At 49.1% G+C, this 18,002-nt stretch overlaps 1 protein-coding gene across 4 annotated transcripts in view; it reads left to right on the plus strand.

The window, feature by feature from the left end:
• The window catches only part of LOC110538388 (protein TANC2), a 142,959-nt gene extending 125,170 nt beyond the window's left edge, over nucleotides 1-17,789 (plus strand). The window contains exons 8-29 of one of the 4 annotated variants that reach the window (XM_036938417.1): nucleotides 2,465-2,590; nucleotides 3,903-3,938; nucleotides 4,367-4,648; nucleotides 5,527-5,648; nucleotides 7,420-7,651; nucleotides 7,846-8,096; nucleotides 8,301-8,498; nucleotides 8,662-8,993; nucleotides 9,184-9,292; nucleotides 9,421-9,543; nucleotides 9,640-9,876; nucleotides 10,096-10,281; nucleotides 10,368-10,461; nucleotides 10,558-10,691; nucleotides 10,855-10,978; nucleotides 11,216-11,391; nucleotides 11,613-11,745; nucleotides 12,393-12,422; nucleotides 13,263-13,354; nucleotides 13,474-13,620; nucleotides 14,606-14,706; nucleotides 15,219-17,789. In XM_036938417.1, coding sequence (XP_036794312.1) covers nucleotides 2,465-2,590; nucleotides 3,903-3,938; nucleotides 4,367-4,648; nucleotides 5,527-5,648; nucleotides 7,420-7,651; nucleotides 7,846-8,096; nucleotides 8,301-8,498; nucleotides 8,662-8,993; nucleotides 9,184-9,292; nucleotides 9,421-9,543; nucleotides 9,640-9,876; nucleotides 10,096-10,281; nucleotides 10,368-10,461; nucleotides 10,558-10,691; nucleotides 10,855-10,978; nucleotides 11,216-11,391; nucleotides 11,613-11,745; nucleotides 12,393-12,422; nucleotides 13,263-13,354; nucleotides 13,474-13,620; nucleotides 14,606-14,706; nucleotides 15,219-17,172 — 5,219 coding nt within the window. In that variant the 3' untranslated portion in view covers nucleotides 17,173-17,789. The remainder of the gene's footprint in view (nucleotides 1-2,464; nucleotides 2,591-3,902; nucleotides 3,939-4,366; nucleotides 4,649-5,526; nucleotides 5,649-7,419; nucleotides 7,652-7,845; nucleotides 8,097-8,300; nucleotides 8,499-8,661; nucleotides 8,994-9,183; nucleotides 9,293-9,420; nucleotides 9,544-9,639; nucleotides 9,877-10,095; nucleotides 10,282-10,367; nucleotides 10,462-10,557; nucleotides 10,692-10,854; nucleotides 10,979-11,215; nucleotides 11,392-11,612; nucleotides 11,746-12,392; nucleotides 12,423-13,262; nucleotides 13,355-13,473; nucleotides 13,621-14,605; nucleotides 14,707-15,218) is intronic. The other 3 variants (XM_036938418.1, XM_036938419.1, XM_036938420.1) reach the window with 3 other exon arrangements.
• Nucleotides 17,790-18,002: the final 213 nt, after the last annotated feature.

Here is an 18,002-nt window from a genome sequence, read left to right on the forward strand (position 1 = left end):
TGTAGGGTTAGATGATTGTTGTGATTATGTTCTGCCCAACATAACTCAGTCCAGTTGCAAGCCTGGAAGTGATAATGGGACAACTGTCATGTCAAATATAACAGTATGTCAGCTTATAAATACAGCCCTAGTCTGTGGCATCTTGTAAACTGGGGACATTGTGAAATGGTAGATTGAATAACTGTATAGAGAGCTTTGATCATCACACACATGCCACTGAGAGGAGAGGAGTGATTCAGTGAGGGTCATTGCTCAGGGGGAGCAGTAGGTAGGGATGTTCTGGTCTGCTGTCCTTCTACACGCCTCAGGAGCAGAGCAGGGGCAGCCACCCACACTGGGCTCTGAACGAGAAGCTCTCTGCTCTCACTCCATATATCCTCTCTTTCTTTACCTCTACCTCGCTCCCTCCCCTTTCCCTCTAGCTTGTCTATTTCTCTCCTCACCTCTCCTCTCTCTTTCCCTCCTCTTCCAACCACCTCCTCCTCCATCTCTACCTCCTGCCTCTCTCATCTCCGTCTGCTCTCTTTCATCCTATGTAGTCAAGCTCACTTTCAAAATGACTCTGATCTCCTGGTTCAAATGCACTAGATTACTCCAACTGACAGAGAGGCTACCTTATGAGCCTTGACATTATGTTCTGCAGAAACGCACGCCTTCCTCCCACTTTCCTTCTCTCTCTCTCTCACTCTCTCTCTCTCTCCCAGCACATATCTCACATAGCAATGACTATTAAAAATACATAAAACACAAACCCAACTCCACCTAAGCAATGTGGTAGTGTGTGAAAATGTCCCCATAGCTCCACGTCAAGCCCTATGAGCTATGGCAGTGGCTACCCCATGGACATTTATCATTGATTATGTTTTAAATGTGTACAGTACCAGTCAAAAGATTGGAAACACCTACTCATTCAAGGGTTTTTCTTTATTTTTACTATTTTCTACATTGTAGAATAAGCGTGAAGACATCAAAACTATGACATAACACGTATGGAATCATATATTAACCAAAAAAGTGTTAAACAAATCAAAATATATTTTATATTTGAGATTCTTCAAATAGCCACCCTTTGCCTTGATGACAGATTGCACACTCTTGGCATTCTCTCAACCAGTCACCTGGAATGCATTTCAATTAACATGTGTGCCTTGTTAAGTTAATTTGTGGAATTTCTTTCCTTCTTAATGCATTTGAGCCAATCAGTTGTGTTGTGACAAGGTAGGGGTGGTATACAGAAGAAATCCCTATTTGGTAAAAGACCAAGTCCATATTATGACAAGAACAGCTCAAATAAGCAAAGCCAAACGACAGTCCATCATTACTTTTAAGACATGAAGGTCAGTCAATCTGGAAAATTTGAACATTTCTTCAAGTGTAGTCACAAAAACCATCAAGCGCTATGATGAAACTAGCTCTCATGAGGTCCACCACAGGAAAGGAAGACCCAGAGAATCATGTATTATTATTTTTATTATTGTTTCATTCACTTGTATTTTTGACCTGCACTGTTGGAGCGCATGTGACTAATAAACTAATCTAAAATCTAAGTCTAATTAATATAGCTGCTTTCCCACACCAAGGTCCCCGCAAACCACCGTAAATCTGAGATCCCACTCGCCACATACCTGCTACAGTTTTAGCTGTATTGCAGTGGAAAGGTAGTAGTCTGGGAGGGATCCCTGCCGTAGGTAAAACAGATCACGGGTTGCAGTTTAGGTGAGTGGTGGATAGAACTTATTTTCCTCCATTTAATTGTTGTTAGCGCCAGCTAGCCCAGTGGTTCACAACTTTGTGGTATGTGGGTATGCAGGGTTTTATTGAAGCCCATTAAAAAAAACAGGATTACACTCTTTTCCTCGCAGGAAGGAAGGAGTTGCGTTGTCAGTCCCTTCCTGTAGCACAAGGTTATCTCTGTCATTCTCCATAAAGCTCTTATCCTAAAGATAAAAACTCTTCACTGCATTATCTTCCTACTCTTCTTTTTATCCCTATTGAGAGACAGGGTTTTTTGGGACAACTGGAAGAGCTCCAGACTTGGGAATATTGTTAACAGAGAGGGGAACAACTAAACAAACTATCTGGAAAAGGGGTCGTCCGAGGAAGGAAATGTGTATGAGGTCGCACACTTTCACACAGGCTCACACACACATACACTCTACCACGCTATAGCTACACACATTAGTTCACATTAGTCTTGGACACTGACCAGTTTAAACCACTTCTGTTTGCGTGGAGATGGATTTCAAATGGGTCTGGTTCGTAGTGGATCTCAATGGGGAGGTATGGAACTGTTATGTTTGTCTATTTCCAAGGGTGTCTGTCGTTAGCATTAGCAATTTAGCATTCAGGTTTAGGCGGTTCATTGATTCCTGGCTTTGTTTGACTAACTTTCTTCTCTCTCATCTGTTGCAACCATTAACCACACACACACACACACACACACACACACACACACACACATTAGCCACGAGTTCGGCCCACCTGGAGGACCTGGCCTACCTGGATGAGCAGAGACACACTCCCCTGAGGACCTCCCTCAGGATGCCCCGTCAGAACTCTGGGTCCGGGCGCTCCGGACATGACCTTAGAGGTACGCTTCATATCTCTCTTGGTGGGGGTGTGGTTAATAAGTGGGCAGGTTTAGGATCTGAGTGGGCAGGTTTAGGATCTGAGTCGGCAGGTTTAGGATCTGAGTGTGGGATACTGATGGATGAGGAAATGGGGGTGGGGCCATTTTGGGGTGTGGGTCAGGGAGTGGAGGTAGGGTGATTTAGGGACTGTGGTTGTGAGGGGTAATTTTGTAGTGTGTGCTAAATCTGCTTCATCTTCCTATTTACTCCCATTCTACCTTGACCACGCCCAAAATCTGTCAAGGTGTGTGTGTTTGAGAGAGAGATTGTGTGTGTCTTTGAGTATACATGTAAGTCAGTATGTTAGTAAGTATGATTTGTGAGTGAGTGTATATCTGTGTAGACATACTTGGTGCACCCTCTAAACCCCTATCCCTGCCTGGTATTGGGTGATGCAACCCTCCCTTTGGGCCTGGTACACCGAACACACACATCCTGGTACACCTTAATCCGTCTCCCCTCCCAGATCAATGTTATTGACTTTCCTCCTCACCACTCCCTGGCTCATCTGTCACTGCAGGGGTCCTGTCTGAGGTCCCATCACTCATGGCCAAGGCTTTATAAGGCTTAAATCACACTCACACTAGCAAAGACACACACACTGAACACACATTGAACACCCACAAACACACACACAAAGAGACTTGCACATGCACACACACACACAGATATTCAGATGTATACACACACCCTATCTTTCTCCAATTCTCTATACCTCTCCCTCTATTCCTCCCTCTCTATTCCCTACCCTCTCGCTGACTGTATTTTTAGCCCCCTGTCTGTCACACTATCATGCTTACCACTGCACTTTCTCCCTAAGATCAGACCACACCGGGAATGAAAACTCATACAGAGATATCGCCTTACCTTTGCCTTTCTTACTCCTCAGTACAGAACTACTGGATGCACACACTCTCACAACCTCGGCTCTGAGGCATATACAGAAAACATGGTCTCCAAGAACAAGAAATATGCTCAAACGATATTTGTATGTGTCTGAGGCTTCATCCTAGGATCAGGGATGAAACATTGGGTGTGGCTCCCCACCACCCTGCTCCCTCCCTCCCTCTCACCATCCCCTCTCCTCTGCTAGCTAGATGCACCAACCCTCCCATCCATCTTCCCTTTCTCCTCCCCTTCCCCTGTCCTTCCATCTCTCTCTCTCTTTCTCTCTCTCTCTCTCTCTCTCTCTCTCTCTCTCTCTCTCTCTTTCTCATGCTTTGTCTCTCTCTCCTCTCTTGCGTTGTCTCTCTCCTCTGTCCTCTGCCTCAGCTTCTGCTTACAGCCATGCCTGGCAATCTAACTCACGTAAGTGATGCTCCTCTCTTTCTCTTCTCCCATTATAAGGCATTATACTGTTCTACATCAGTTAATGCCACGTTATAATGATGTGCTTATTAAACTAGTGGTGCTGTATTTGTAGGAGTACAGTATCCCTCTACTACAATATGTTATCTAATCCCCTGTCCCCCGCTCTGCTAACAATATGTACTTGTTATATACAGGCAGTATCTACCCATACACTTAGTAATTCTGTTTCATTATGTAGTTCTTAGTATGAAGCCCAATGGTGGCGTTCACCCATGGTGTGTGTTATTTTGATGAACATCCCCCTCTATGGGTGACAAGCTGACGTTGCACTGAGGAAATGACAATGACAGTGCAGTGGACTCTACACATCAAGTCCTGTGTCTTTTCCCTCACCTGTAATCTGTCCCCTTCCTCTCTCTCTCCAGTACGCTTTGCCCCCTACCGCCCCCCGGATATCGCCCTCAAGCCCCTTCTGTTCGAGGTGCCCAGCCTGACAGCTGATTCGCTCTTCACCGGGAGGGAGTGGCTCTTCCAGGAAGTGGACGCCCGTCTTCACGGCGACGACTCGGCAGCCAATCGAGGTGTGGTTGTCGTGGGCAACGTGGGCTTCGGCAAGACTGCCATCATCTCCCGCCTGGTGGCACTCAGCTGCCACGGCAACCGCATGAGGCAGATCGCCTCGGACAGCCCTCACGCCTCGCCCAAACGTACGCTTATACTGTCATACAGGAGTGAGTGAGTGAGTGAGTGAGTGAGTGAGTGAGTGAGTGAGTGAGTGAGTGAGTGAGTGAGTGAGTGAGTGAGTGAGTGAGTGTGTGTGTGTGTGTGTGTGTGTGTGTGTGTGTGTGTGGCAATGATCCATGCTGGCTGCAGCTAGAAGGGCCTGTTGTACTGGGCAATGGTGGAAAAAGTACCCAATTGTCATACTTGAGTAAAAGTACCTTAATAGAAAGTTACTTAGGTGAAAGTCACCCAGTAAAATACTACTTGAGTAAAAGTATTTGGTTCTAAATATACTTAAGTATCAAAAGTAAATGGAATTGGTCAAATATACTTAAGTACCAAATTCATAATATTAAGCAAAGCATATGGCACCATTTTCTTGTTTTTATAATGTATGGATAGCCAGGGGTACACTCCATCACTGAGATGGATACAAACTATGCATCTGCGTTTAGTGAATCTGCCAGATCAGAGACAATAGGGATGACCATGTGTTCTCTTGATAAGCGTGTGAATTTGACAATTTTCCTGTCCTGTGAAGCACTCGGCATGTAATGAGTACTTTTTGATGGCAGGGAAAATGTATGGAGTAAAAAGTACATTCCTTTTTGGGGGGGAATGTAGTGTAAGTAAAAGTTGTCCAAAATATAAATAGTAAAGTACAGATACCCCCCAAAAATACTTAAAAATGATACTGAAGTATTTTATACCACTGGTACTGGGTCTTAAGATGCATGTAAAAAGCATCCTTGTGTCTGTGTAAATAATGCACACAGTAGATGCACTCAACTTGATCTATAAACGTACTTCTCTCTCTCTCTCTCACTCACTCACTCACTCACTCACTCACTCACACACACAGATGGGGAGACCCTGCCCCTCACCCAGCCCCAGCACTCCCATGGCACCCTGGGGGGCAGCTGCCCTGGCACCCCCGAGATGAGGAGACGCCAGGAGGAGGCTTTACGGCGGCTCGCCTCACAGGTATAGTACTACTACACCACCACACCACGGCTGCATCTCAGTAGTCTTAAGTACCATTCAAGACCACCTGACCAGCTGGGTGAATCCTTGCTCAGAGGTACATGTCTGGTTTACACTATGTTCTATTTTTATTTAAACGTTCTACAACGGTGTGCCTTACTGAACGTGGCCCGGATTCAACTAATTAACTGGTCATTGAGACATTGCTAAGGGGGAAGGTGTGTTGATACTGGTCTGAAATCAAAGCCTGCACATCTGCTCCTTTGTTCTTCAGTGTCAGCAGCTCTTTCCTACAGTGTCTCTGGTCTAGAGGCTGTCTCTGCCCTCTGACCTCCTTGTGGCCTTGTCCTCTCCCTTCTCACTCTATTATTCATTCTCTCTATCCGCTGCCGCTCTTCTCTCATTCTCTCCATTATCTGCATTCCGTTCGTTCTACATCCTTTTCTCTCGCCATGCTCTCTCCCTATGTCCTTAACCCATCCTGTCTAGCAACACTGATGCTAATGTCTTCCTTTATTCACTTAGCACTCTCCCTCTTCCTCCATCCACTGTCAACTCCTGCTATCCAATCTAGCTCTTCATTCCGTCTCTCTTTTTTTTCTCTCTGTCTATCTCTTTCCATTCCATTTTCATGACTGGTGGTGTTGTGCAGACACAGCAGAAAAACAAAGGGAAGCTCTCACTCCCCCCCCTCTCTCTCTTGCTGTCTCTCTCTTGTTTCCTCTGTCTCTGTGCTATGACCTAATGAAATATGCATAGGCCCAGGGAGCAGTGTTCCAGCCGAGCCATTAGATCCCCTTAGCGGCCACATGCATTCTTAATGATAGCCTGCTCCAGTGGTTGACCCACGCACATACACTTTCTACACATACTTTACACTCACACTTTACACACACACACCCACACTACACACAACACTAGCACACACAAGCATCACAAATACTACAGACATCCCTGTGGATGTCAGTGGCCAGAAGCATATGGCTATGAATATGTGTATGACCTGAGTGAAGTGCTCTGGTCTGGTCTGAAATAATCCTGAGCGAAGCTTTAAGTTGGAGCCAGTCTGAAGACAACTGGCTTTCCTCAGCACTCCAAGTCCAATCTATCCAAGGCGGCGCTGTATTATACCATACATTAATCTACAGATCTTGGATCAGACTACCTAACCTTATCCAACAAGGGGGTTAAAAATAATCTGATCCTGGACCATTTCACCACCCCCAGGGTCTTAGTGCCAGTCAACTCCTCTGACACACTAGAGACAAAAACCTGACAGTCACAACAAGCTACACAGCAGTCATCACTCTTCAATGAATAATGTAACACGGTATTGTTTTTCAACATTGTTTTAATGAAGCCTCAATCTGTAGCTGTGCTTCAGTCTGCGTTAACTCTCTTGTGTCATAAAAATAATAGTGGTTAGTTGGCACAGAATGTCACCTAGGCCTGTTTGGTTCGTGTTTTATTTGATTGTTACGTGCTGAAGATTCAAGACGGAATATATTTGTGTGGCTTGATTTGCGCCCTCTTCAAATCAAATTATTTTGGTCACATACACGTGTTTAGCAGATGTTATTGCGTGTGTAGGGAAATGCTTGTGGATTGTTAAATGTACCTCTCTCTTTGGAAAAATAAAGTGTGATAATCAGAGATATCGAGATAAAATATAAAATATATTTTCAATTTCAATGGGATTACCTATATAAAAGTCATATATTTTTTGGAAATCTCCCCCACCCCACTCACTTCCACTCTCTATCGCCCCCAGGTGGTGGCATACCACTACTGCCAGGCGGACAACGCCTACACGTGCCTGGTGCCAGAGTTTGTCCACAACGTGGCGGCTCTGCTGTGCCGGGCACCCCAGCTCATGGCCTACAGGGAGCAGCTTCTGCGGGAGCCCCACCTGCAGAGCACCCTCAGTCTGCGCTCCTGTGTCCAGGACCCCCTCAATGCCTTCAGGAGGGGCGTGCTGGAGCCCCTCGACATCCTGCACAGAGGTCAGGGGTGTTCAAGGTTTTATGGAACTGCATAGGAGCTGGTCATTTGATAACTTGTTATTTCCTCTCAGGGTTTGGGCCAACTCCATTCATGTTTTCCAAAAAAGAACTAAATGTCCCATCTCAGTAGCTAATAGTTAGTTATTTCCACTTCTTGTCCTGATAAACAACCTTGTTGTCTTTGTGTTCATCAGAGAGGAAGATAGCATGTGAGGAGGACCTAATCATTCTGGTAGACGGGCTGAATGAGGCAGAGTTCCACAAGCCGGACTACGGCGACACCATCACCTCCTTCTTGTGTAAGACCATGGAACGCTTTCCTCCCTGGCTCAAACTGGTGGTCACCGTCAGGACCTCCCTACAGGAGATCACACATCCCCTTTCGTTCCACCGTATCTCTCTTGACCGCCTGGAGGAGAATGATGCCATAGACCAGGACCTGCAGGTAGGGTTCAGGTTTACACCAAACCATCTGTCTGACATCTTTACTCTCTGATAGTCATCTCTCACTTCAACCTCAATCATTGTAGTAAAAGTAGTCGATCGTGATTTAAAACAATTATCGTCAACTATTGTGATAAAAGCAGTCATGGTGATAGTATTACCGAGTTATCATGATGCTGAACTCCTTTGTCTTCCCAACCTGCAGGGCTACCTGCTGCAGCGGATCCAGGGCAGTGCTGAGATCCAGAGCAACGTGTCTCTCAACGGGCGTCTGGACAACGCAGCCTTCGCCAAGCTGAGCACCCACCTTAAGGCCCTGAGCCGTGGCTCCTACCTCTACCTGAAACTGACGCTGGACCTCATCGAGAAGGGCTACCTGGTGCTCAAGAGCTCCAGCTTCAAGGTGAGTCTGTGTCTCAGTCCTGGAGCTATATACTCTATGTCACTCAAGGTTTTTGCTTGTGTTCCATACTCTGCCTGTTTGTGTGTTTATCTCTCTCTGTAAAAGTTCATATGATGTTTCCTTACAAAACTGACCCGAGGTGTTTCTCCATGTCTCCCCCCAGGTGGTGCCGGTGAGCCTGGCTGAGGTGTACCTGCTGCAGCTCAACATGCGTTTCCCCACCCAGTCGTCCTTCGAGCGTGCCCTCCCCCTGCTCAACGTGGCCGTGGCCTCCCTCCACCCCCTCACGGACGAGCAGGCATACGGGGCAGTGAACGCTGGCACCGTGCAAGGCCCTGCCCTGGACTGGGAAGACTTCCAGGGGAGACTGGAGCTGCTATCGCCCTTCCTGGTGCGGAGGAGGGACGGAACACGTATGTTCACACACCCCTCCTTCAGGGAGTGGCTCATCTGGAGGGAGGACGGGGAGAAGACCAAGTTCCTCTGTGACCCGAGGTAGGGAGACACTGGTCCACTGAGAGGAACCAACAGACCCTCTGCAAAGCCAGCGTGTACCTGGAACATCAATATTTACAGCTGGAATTTGTGGAGCTTTCTGTTCTTAATTTCTCTCCCTCTCTCTACATCTATCTTTATCAACTTTCACTATTTTCTTCCTCCCTTCTCCATCTCTCTCTGGCTGTAGGAGTGGCCACACTCTCCTGGCCTTCTGGTTCTCACGTCAGGAGGGCAAACTGAACCGGCAGCAGACCATAGACCTGGGCCACCACATCCTCAAAGCACACATCTTCAAGGTAACGGCACACCACCACCACACAACACATCACTACAGCACGCTAACACACCTCCAACATCTGAGTCAATGGCTTCTACCCACTGTGCAGTAACACTGCTGTTGATATTACTGTTATCTTCTCCACAGGGCCTGAGTAAGAAGGTTGGGGTCTCCTCGTCAGTCCTGCAGGGGCTCTGGGTCTCTTACAGCACAGAGGGGCTCTCCACTGCTCTGGCCTCACTGAGGAACCTTTACACACCCAACATCAAGGTACTGGACACACTCTCACCAGCAATGGCCTAACCAAAGCACTATTGCATTACATGTTTGGTGTATTGGTTATATGTCTGACACTCCTCCCTCTAGGTGAGTCGTTTGTTGGTCCTAGGCGGCGCCAACGTTAACTACCGTTCTGAGGTTCTGAACAATGCCCCATTGCTGTGTGTCCACGCCCACCTGGGCTACACGGAGACAGCCGGCCTGCTGCTGGAGAACGGAGCGCACGTAGACGGGGAGTCCGACAGCGGCCTCACCCCGCTGGGCTATGCCGCCGCCGCTGGACACCTGTCCATCGTCACTGCGCTCTGCGCCTGCAAGGCTAAGGTCAGGGACCAACCACCACTACTGTGCATACTGTCACTTTGGCAATTGAGGTTTATTACAACAGCATTATGATGCATTTGCACAACACGATATAACTCTCTGGCAGCCATGTTGGAACCTACTGGGCAAAATGTACCAATAGGTATTTTTGAACAGTGTCTGCATGTGACTTCTGTGTGTGTGCATGTGTATAATGACCCTATCTCTCCCTGTGTGTAGGTGGACCACCTGGACAGGAACGGTCAGTGTGCGCTGGTGCACGCTGCACTGCGAGGACACCTGCAGGTGGTCAAGTTCCTGATGCAGAGTGACTGGAACCCTGACGGACAGCCCCAAGGAGCCTTCACCAAGAGTCACGCTGTCCAGCAGGCCCTTATAGCAGGGGCCAGCATGGGATACACAGAGGTACACACGCATGTGCACACACACACACACACACAAACACACACCCACCGTACACACACTAAGTCTGAATGTTGTCTCCTGTACAGATCGCCTCTTACCTATTGGACCTGCCAGAGAAGGATGAGGAGGAGGAGGAGCGAGCACAGATCAACAACTTTGACACACTCTGGGGAGAGACTGGTACGTGTTATATTAGTTTGTTTGTGTATGACTGTATCAAAGTCTGTCGAATGCTTTTACCCACACTGACCCTGGCTTCCCCCTCTCCCACTGTAGCTCTGACTGCAGCAGCAGGCAGGGGGAAGCTGGATGTGTGCAGGCTGCTGTTGGAACAAGGGGCAGCGGTTGGACAGCCTAACCGCCGGGGCATCGTGCCTCTCTTCAGCGCTGTGCGCCAGGGACATTGGCAGGTGGGTGGGCACTTTTTGAATTTCATACCCATTCATTATTTCAAGTCACAAAGCCATACAACTTAAATTGGAAATATTCAAATACACTACTGGCAATGATAGAGAACAATGGTGACAAAAAATACTAACTTAGCTACATACTATTTGGTTTCTTGCTCATCAGATAGTGGACCTGCTGTTGAACCATGGAGCTGACGTCAACATGGCAGACAAGCAGGGCCGCACGCCCCTCATGATGACCTCCTCAGAGGGCCACCTCGGCACAGCAGAGTTCCTACTGGCACAAGGTCAGAGTTCAGTTCACCCTCAACATCACCACCACCCACTCTACTAATCTCATTGGTTCAGAGTACCTAGTGTAAAAGTGCAAAGGCAACTGCAAAGTGTAGGTTTGACTTCCACATGGGCAACATATAGCAGACATAAAGTATGTGTAGTATTTAGTAATGGACAAAACAGCTGCCAAGTGGCCATGTTATGACCCTGGCTGCCATGAAAACGTGACCTTTAACCCCCTCTTGCAGGTGCGTCTCTGGCCCTGATGGACAAGGAGGGTCTGACTGCTCTGAGCTGGGCGTGTCTGAAGGGCCACATGCCATTGGTGCGCTGCCTGGTTGAGAGAGGCGCGGCCACCGCCCACGCCGATAAGAGTGGACGCACCCCCCTGGACCTGGCCTCGTTCTACGGAGACTCAGAAGTGGTAAGTGGTCGCTGGTCGCCACGTTGATGACCTCCCCATGGCAGTGCAGCACGGAGAAAGTTTTCACTGTTGTTGATTGGAATAAGTACCTGAAGGTAGAATGCTATTCTGTTCTTTCTCTCCTCCTCCTCTTCATTTTCCCCCTCAAATTTTCTTCATCCTTTAAACTCCCATCTTCCCTCTCTTATTCCCCGTCCGTCCGCCCGCCCGTCTGTCTCTAGGTGCAGTATCTGGTGGACCACGGGGCGATGATAGAGCATGTGGACTACAGTGGGATGCGACCTCTGGACCGGGCCGTGGGCTGCAGGAACACCTCTGTGGTGGTGGCTCTGCTCAAGAAGGGAGCCAAGATGGGTACGAACTGACTAGAGGTCACTAGTCACACACAGATTTAAAAACACTGGTATATAGGACTGTCTTCTAATTTTGCAATATTGTTCTACATTAGCTTCAGTGGTTTAGCTACAACTTTAGTCAGTTATAGTTCTATTTAGTATACTGGTGTTTCCCCTCGGTAGGACTATAGTGGCCATTGACTCCTAGAATGTTGTCAACTACTGCCTGAATCTCTTCCCTATGTGGTTTGGTGCTCACCAAGGCTTCGCCATGCCTTCCTCCCCAGTCACCACTAACCCCCCTCCTCTGTTTCCACCATGTTTATAATGGTGGATGTGAGGCCCCTCCCTCTGCTCCTACTGCTGCTGACATTGCTGTTGCACCTTTTTCTTTTGCTGACACTTTTTTGGCCACAGCTTCTCACTTCTGCCTCTCTGTTCTTTTCTTCATCTCACTCACTCCCTCTACTCACTCACTTCACTTTCTCTCGCTCACTTTCTCTCTCTCTCTCTCACACACACACACACACACACACACACACACACTCTCTCTCTTGGTTCTGCTTATTGGGTTGGTTCCATTATGTTTCCTCTCATTTCACCCACCTAACTCCCTTCTCTAACCTGTCACTCATAACCCTGGCTCCGCCCCCTCTCCATAATCAGGATATCAGACTCTTCCCAGTCGACCCCGAGGTAACACAGTTTGCCCTCTCTCTATATACATCTCTGCTCTTACTATCTCGTCCTCTATTTTGTTTTACCCTCCTTACTCTTTATATGTGGCTTTGTGAAGTAAGCTAAACACCCAAGTCATCCACTGCCCAATAAGAGATTATGACACAAACACCACAACAAGGCCCACAGTCCATGCATTCCCCCTGGTGTTGGGAAGCCATAAATGCATGTGTGATCCCCCTCTGCTCTGGCATGGCTTGTGCTTGCCTGTCCCCCCCTACACAGCATGCAGAATAACACAGAATAACTAATAAGGAGATATTATTGTGTATTCATGTTGGGTGAGATTGGCATTGGAACATAAATAAGTTGATCGTTTTCCCAGTGGCTTTACTAGAGATTAAGTTACTGATTCTGTGCTTGAGTCAGATCCTTCCTGCACCAGGTATGACGTCAATATCTATGTATCCATCTGTTAGCTGAGCGCTTAAATGGCACATGCAGGGGCAAAGAAACCCCAAACCTGTCTGTCTCAGTAAGTCACGCCATATTTATCTTGGGTAGAGCTTCATCATCATCTCAACCTGTCAACTGGTTTCGCTACACTCCGAGGTGAAGTTGCCCCTACCTACAGATCTAGGATCAGTTTGCTCTCTCCAAATGCTAACTTCAACCATTACTGGAGGGGATGAACAAAACAGACCAGATCAGCGTCTAGGGGCAACTTCACCCTGCTCCTTCTCTCGTCCTTCTCATTGTCGGTCCTTTTACTCTGAGACACGCCCCCTCTTCCTGTCATTGCCACTCTCCTCCGGCCACTCCCCGTTACCCATCATGCCCCCTGCTGTCTTCCACCAGGTCCGGCCACCTGGGCCATGGCCACCTCCAAACCCGACATAATGATCGTCCTGCTCAGCAAGCTGATAGAGGAAGGAGATGGCTTCTACAAGGTCAGCCCTTCCTAGAATATAGCAATATAGCACAGCTGTCATTGAGGGTTACTGTTGTGGTGCCAAACCGTGCTAGTCTCTCACCTTTCTGAGGGTTTTTTCTTCTACCCGTCCTGTAGAAAGGTAAAGTGAAGGAGGCGGCCCAGCGGTACCAGTATGCCTTAAAGAAGTTCCCCCGCGAGGGCTTCAGCGAGGACCTCAAGACCTTCAGAGAGCTCAAGGTGTCCCTCCTCCTCAACCTGTCCCGCTGTCGGAGGAAAATGAATGTGAGTGACACTCCACTGCGCCCTCCTCTATCCCCTCACCCCACCTGGCTGTGACTGGAGCTGCTTTTTTTGCTTACACTCAACAGCATTACCATCTGCAAGGTTTACCAAGACATTACAATACAAAACAACTTTATTATCCCTCATTGGGATGTATGCTTGTTCATTGTGCTTACAATAGAACAACCCATACAAAGATATGTAGCTCCTCTGATAGATTATAAAACCGCACATGGATTTAAGCAGTGTAAAAATATTGGTTTCAAAAGGTTGATGACGGCAATATCATTGTGCAAAATGGTACAGTAGATCAGACTTCAACATAATAGCTGAAGGTAAATCTCCCTCAACTCTAGCCTCATCTAACCTAGGCCCATATCCCTGCATCTTCCATTCCCTCTTATAGTTTGCTTGGTTTTGGTTTGTGTTTGTAGCTCTGGTAACTTTAGAGGAGGTGCTAGTGGAGGTTGGTTTGGGTCAGGGCCATAGTGGCCAGCTGAGGTTCTAATGACAGAGCAGTGCAACAGCGGTTTCTGTGTGTGTGTGAATGTGTGTTTGTCTTTTGTGTTTGTATGTCTCTGAAAGTCTGTGTCATATGTGTGTTCATATCAATGTTTTTAATTGCTCAATTTACATGGTATCGTCATGGACTCGTGTATTATTTTTTATTTGTCAGTGTCGCCCATTTGTCTTTCAGTTATTTTTTTCTTGGGTGTCTATCTGAACCCAAGTTTCCATCGATCTCATTGACTCAGTTATTCACTTCTGTATTACTCTGTATGGTTATATGTATGACTGATACAAGACTCCTGAATGACTCTCATATGACTCATGTTTGACTCTGTACATGGTTCTATGTACGTCTCATCTATAACCTTTTTTCCATTAATCTCTTGACTCACCTCTGACTCATTTCTGACTCATGTACCGCTCCACGCGTGGCTCTGTGAATGACTGTCGGCCCTGTTGCTGTTGTTGCTTGCAGGACTTTGGGATGGCTGAGGAGTTTGCTACCAAGGCGCTAGAGTTGAAATCCAAATCGTACGAGGCCTTTTACGCCAGAGCCCGCGCCAAGCGCAGCAGCAGGTAACCGCAGCAACGGGGAGAACAGGGAGGCGGAGGCCTAGCGCAGAGTGAGCTCAGCCTTAGGATCCAATTGGGCCCTCTCATGTCACATGATCACCAGATTCCCAATGCACTGTAGACAGATGACTACAGGGGGACATAATAGAGTTCATGAGCATTTTGTCCATGTTTTTCACCCTATGTCATGTTCAGTGGTTTTTATGTCTGCTTACACATCCTGTATCCCCTTAGCCCTATGACTTGTTCATTCTCTTGCTCATTGTCATGGCTCATTTTTTTATGTTTTAGCGTAAGAGTGTACTTTGACTACTATGTGAGGGCAAGTCGTTTGAGCAGTTGTGGTGTTGTCATTTTGACCACATGCTACTCCCTCACGGTCTTTGGTTTCATGCTTTGTCATGTTCATCTGTACCCCCTCCACCTCTCCTTCTCCTCTCTCATTAATGCTTTCTCAATCTCCCTCTTTTCTCTCTTGATATTCCCCTCTTCACCCCCTCGTGTATCCACCTCAGGCAGTTCCACGCAGCCCTGGAGGACCTGAATGAGGCCACCCTCCTTTGCCCTAACAACCGGGAGATCCAGCGCCTGCTGCAGAGGGTGGAGGAGGAGTGTCTTCAGTTCGAGGAGCAACAGGAGCTGGACCCTCCCCCATCCCCTCCCAGAGAGCAGGCCGCGCTCCCTCCCCAGTCCCTGGAGCCAGTGCAGGACCTGTTTGAAGAGGACGAGGACTACCTGGAGCAGGACCTGGAGAACCTCCCCATGGGCATGACTCCTGAGCCCCGCTCAAGCCCCTCTGGCCTGCCCCTCATCCAGAGCCTGCCCCCCTCTCCGTGCCACCGCAACTCACCCTACCTCTCCGGAGGCCCCTCCATGGTCCAGGCTTTCGAGCTGCCCCCCAGCCCCCCTTCCATGTCCTCCCCCACGCGCCAAGGCTACCAGTCCACCTCCCCGTCACTTTCCCCGACACACCAGAGCTCCCACTACCGGCCCAGCCCTCCGCACACCTCCCCAGCACACCAGGCTTCCGCTACGCCGTACAACTTCAGCCCACCACCTTCGCCTCTCCGCCGGGGGCCTCAGTACCGCGCCAGCCCCACCTCAGAGAGCGGAGGAGGTCTGTACCGGCCACAGTCGGCCTCAGCCCGCTACCAGTCGGAGCAGATACCTGGCCGGCCGAAGTCTCCGCTGTCTAAGATGAGCAGCCAGCGCTCCTTCCAGCTGCTCTCCCAGCAGCAACCTCCCCAGCAGGGCCAGTGGCTGCAGCCTGCCAAGGCTCAGATCGTACGCACCAACCAGCCCAGCTCCGCTGTGCACTCCAGTGCTGTGCTGGGCACCAGTGCCTACAGCCAAATGGCCCACTCCATGAGCACCCGCCTCCCCCCCGACCTGGCCGAGCTGGGGGACGGGGTGAATATATACCCCAGTGCCCTGGAAGGGAGGCCCACGCTGCAGGTGCAGGCCAGCCTCAGTGCAGGAGCACTCTACCAACATGTTGGGATCCAGATGGTCCCAATGGAGGACGAGCTCCCCCAGCGGCCCTCCTCAGCTTACCGGCCTGGAGGTCCGCGCTACGGCCAGGCCCCCCAGATCAGCCGCAGCCAGTCGGCAGCGTACTACCCTGTCTCACCTCAGATGGAGATGGAGTTAGAGATGGAGCACCAGGCGGCGCTGGGATCACCGGAGAACCCCCACGGCCTGCGCCGACCTGTCAGTGCCACCAGCACAGAGCCAAAGCCACACGCACCCACTCCCCGGCCCCTCATGCACTCCCAGAGCGTAGGCCTCCGCTTCTCCCCCTCCAACACAAGCCTGGGTGGGGTCTCTGCAGCTAATCTAGCCCCAGGCTTTCGGGGCTCCACCTCAGCCCAGCAGATGGAAATCCCTCTACAGCTGTCCTACGAGGATGGTAGCGTCTACTGCGACGACCTCTCACCTGTGTCTCCTCCGCAGGGCAGCGACATAAGGGTGGTGGGAGGGACGTACCCAGACAAGGCGCTCCGATCCAGAAACACACCTTTCATGGGCGTTGTCGACAAGACGGCGCGGACTCACCAGTACCTGCCACCGCAACCGCAGACAATAGGGCGCTCCTGGGCCATCTCTTCCCTGGACACGGTGGTGACAAGCTCCGCCACGTCTCCAGGGAACATTGGCCCTCAGCATGGCTACAGCCAACAGCCCAGCCTGGGACACATAGCCTACTACAACCGCACCAACAATGCCCACAACGGACACCTCCTGGACGATGACTACTACCAGCCGCCAGCTAACAGCTCACGGGACGGCAGGGCAGACGGTATGGGCCGCGTGAGCCAGGCGCCCACCTACCCAGACGTCAAGGTGGCCCGGACGCTGCCTGTGGCCCAGGCCTACCAGGACAGCGAGTACATGCAGCACTCCAGGGACAGGCAGGGCCCCACGTCCCCTATCAAACCAAAGAGACCTTTCGTGGAGTCAAACGTGTAGGGAGGGACTGAGGGAGAGGACTGATAAGCCTGCAGATATTTTGATTTGCAGTGACTTAGAGACAACCCCAAGGGTATGTGATGAGACTGGGAAGGCAACACTACTGCAGACAAACACATTTAAACTCTCCTCCCATGCATCTTCTTTGACTTTGTCCTTCACAGCCATTTACTATGGATGAATACAAGAAAGCCTAAAACTGCAGTTTGCCAGGTGAATCCAACACCTCCAGTACTCCAGAATATGTTGGCCTTCTGTTTGCAGAGTAGTTTGTATAGTCAGTGGAGGGGACAGGGATGATCCACAACTTTAGGAACTGGAGTCTGTTGGAAAAGCATGTAGGACTAATACCACACACCCTGACCTGGAAACCTCCAGATCTCAAGCAGGGGAGACTGCTGCCTGCCGTTTTCTCCCTGCCCCTGAATGCCTGTCCTGGGATGGTCACACTCAAGCCATGGGCACTTCCCTGCTTCACCTGTTGAAGTCCAAACTCTCAATGCCTTCTTCAGAACAACTCAATAGAAGGCCGCCCTTCACTAAGATGACCATGTTCTCTGCTGTAAATGTGACTGAAAAGAGGCTTCAACATACTTGTACATAGGAAAAGCAACAAATAAAATGTAATATTTATCATTTAAGTTATGTTTGTAAAACACATTATTTCCATTGGATTGTATTTTCTTTGCTTTTGTTTTGTTTTGCTCAAGAAGTGACATGCAGCAGGCTTTGTGAAGCTTTTGGGAAACGGGCATTTCTTCTTTTCCAATAACTTGAATGTTTCCTTTTACAGTTGAATTATCTCTACCAGCCAAAGCTGCAGTTATTCA

Source organism: Oncorhynchus mykiss, chromosome 12 (assembly GCF_013265735.2).
Source record: "Oncorhynchus mykiss isolate Arlee chromosome 12, USDA_OmykA_1.1, whole genome shotgun sequence".
Taxonomy (NCBI): Eukaryota; Metazoa; Chordata; class Actinopteri; order Salmoniformes; family Salmonidae; genus Oncorhynchus; species Oncorhynchus mykiss.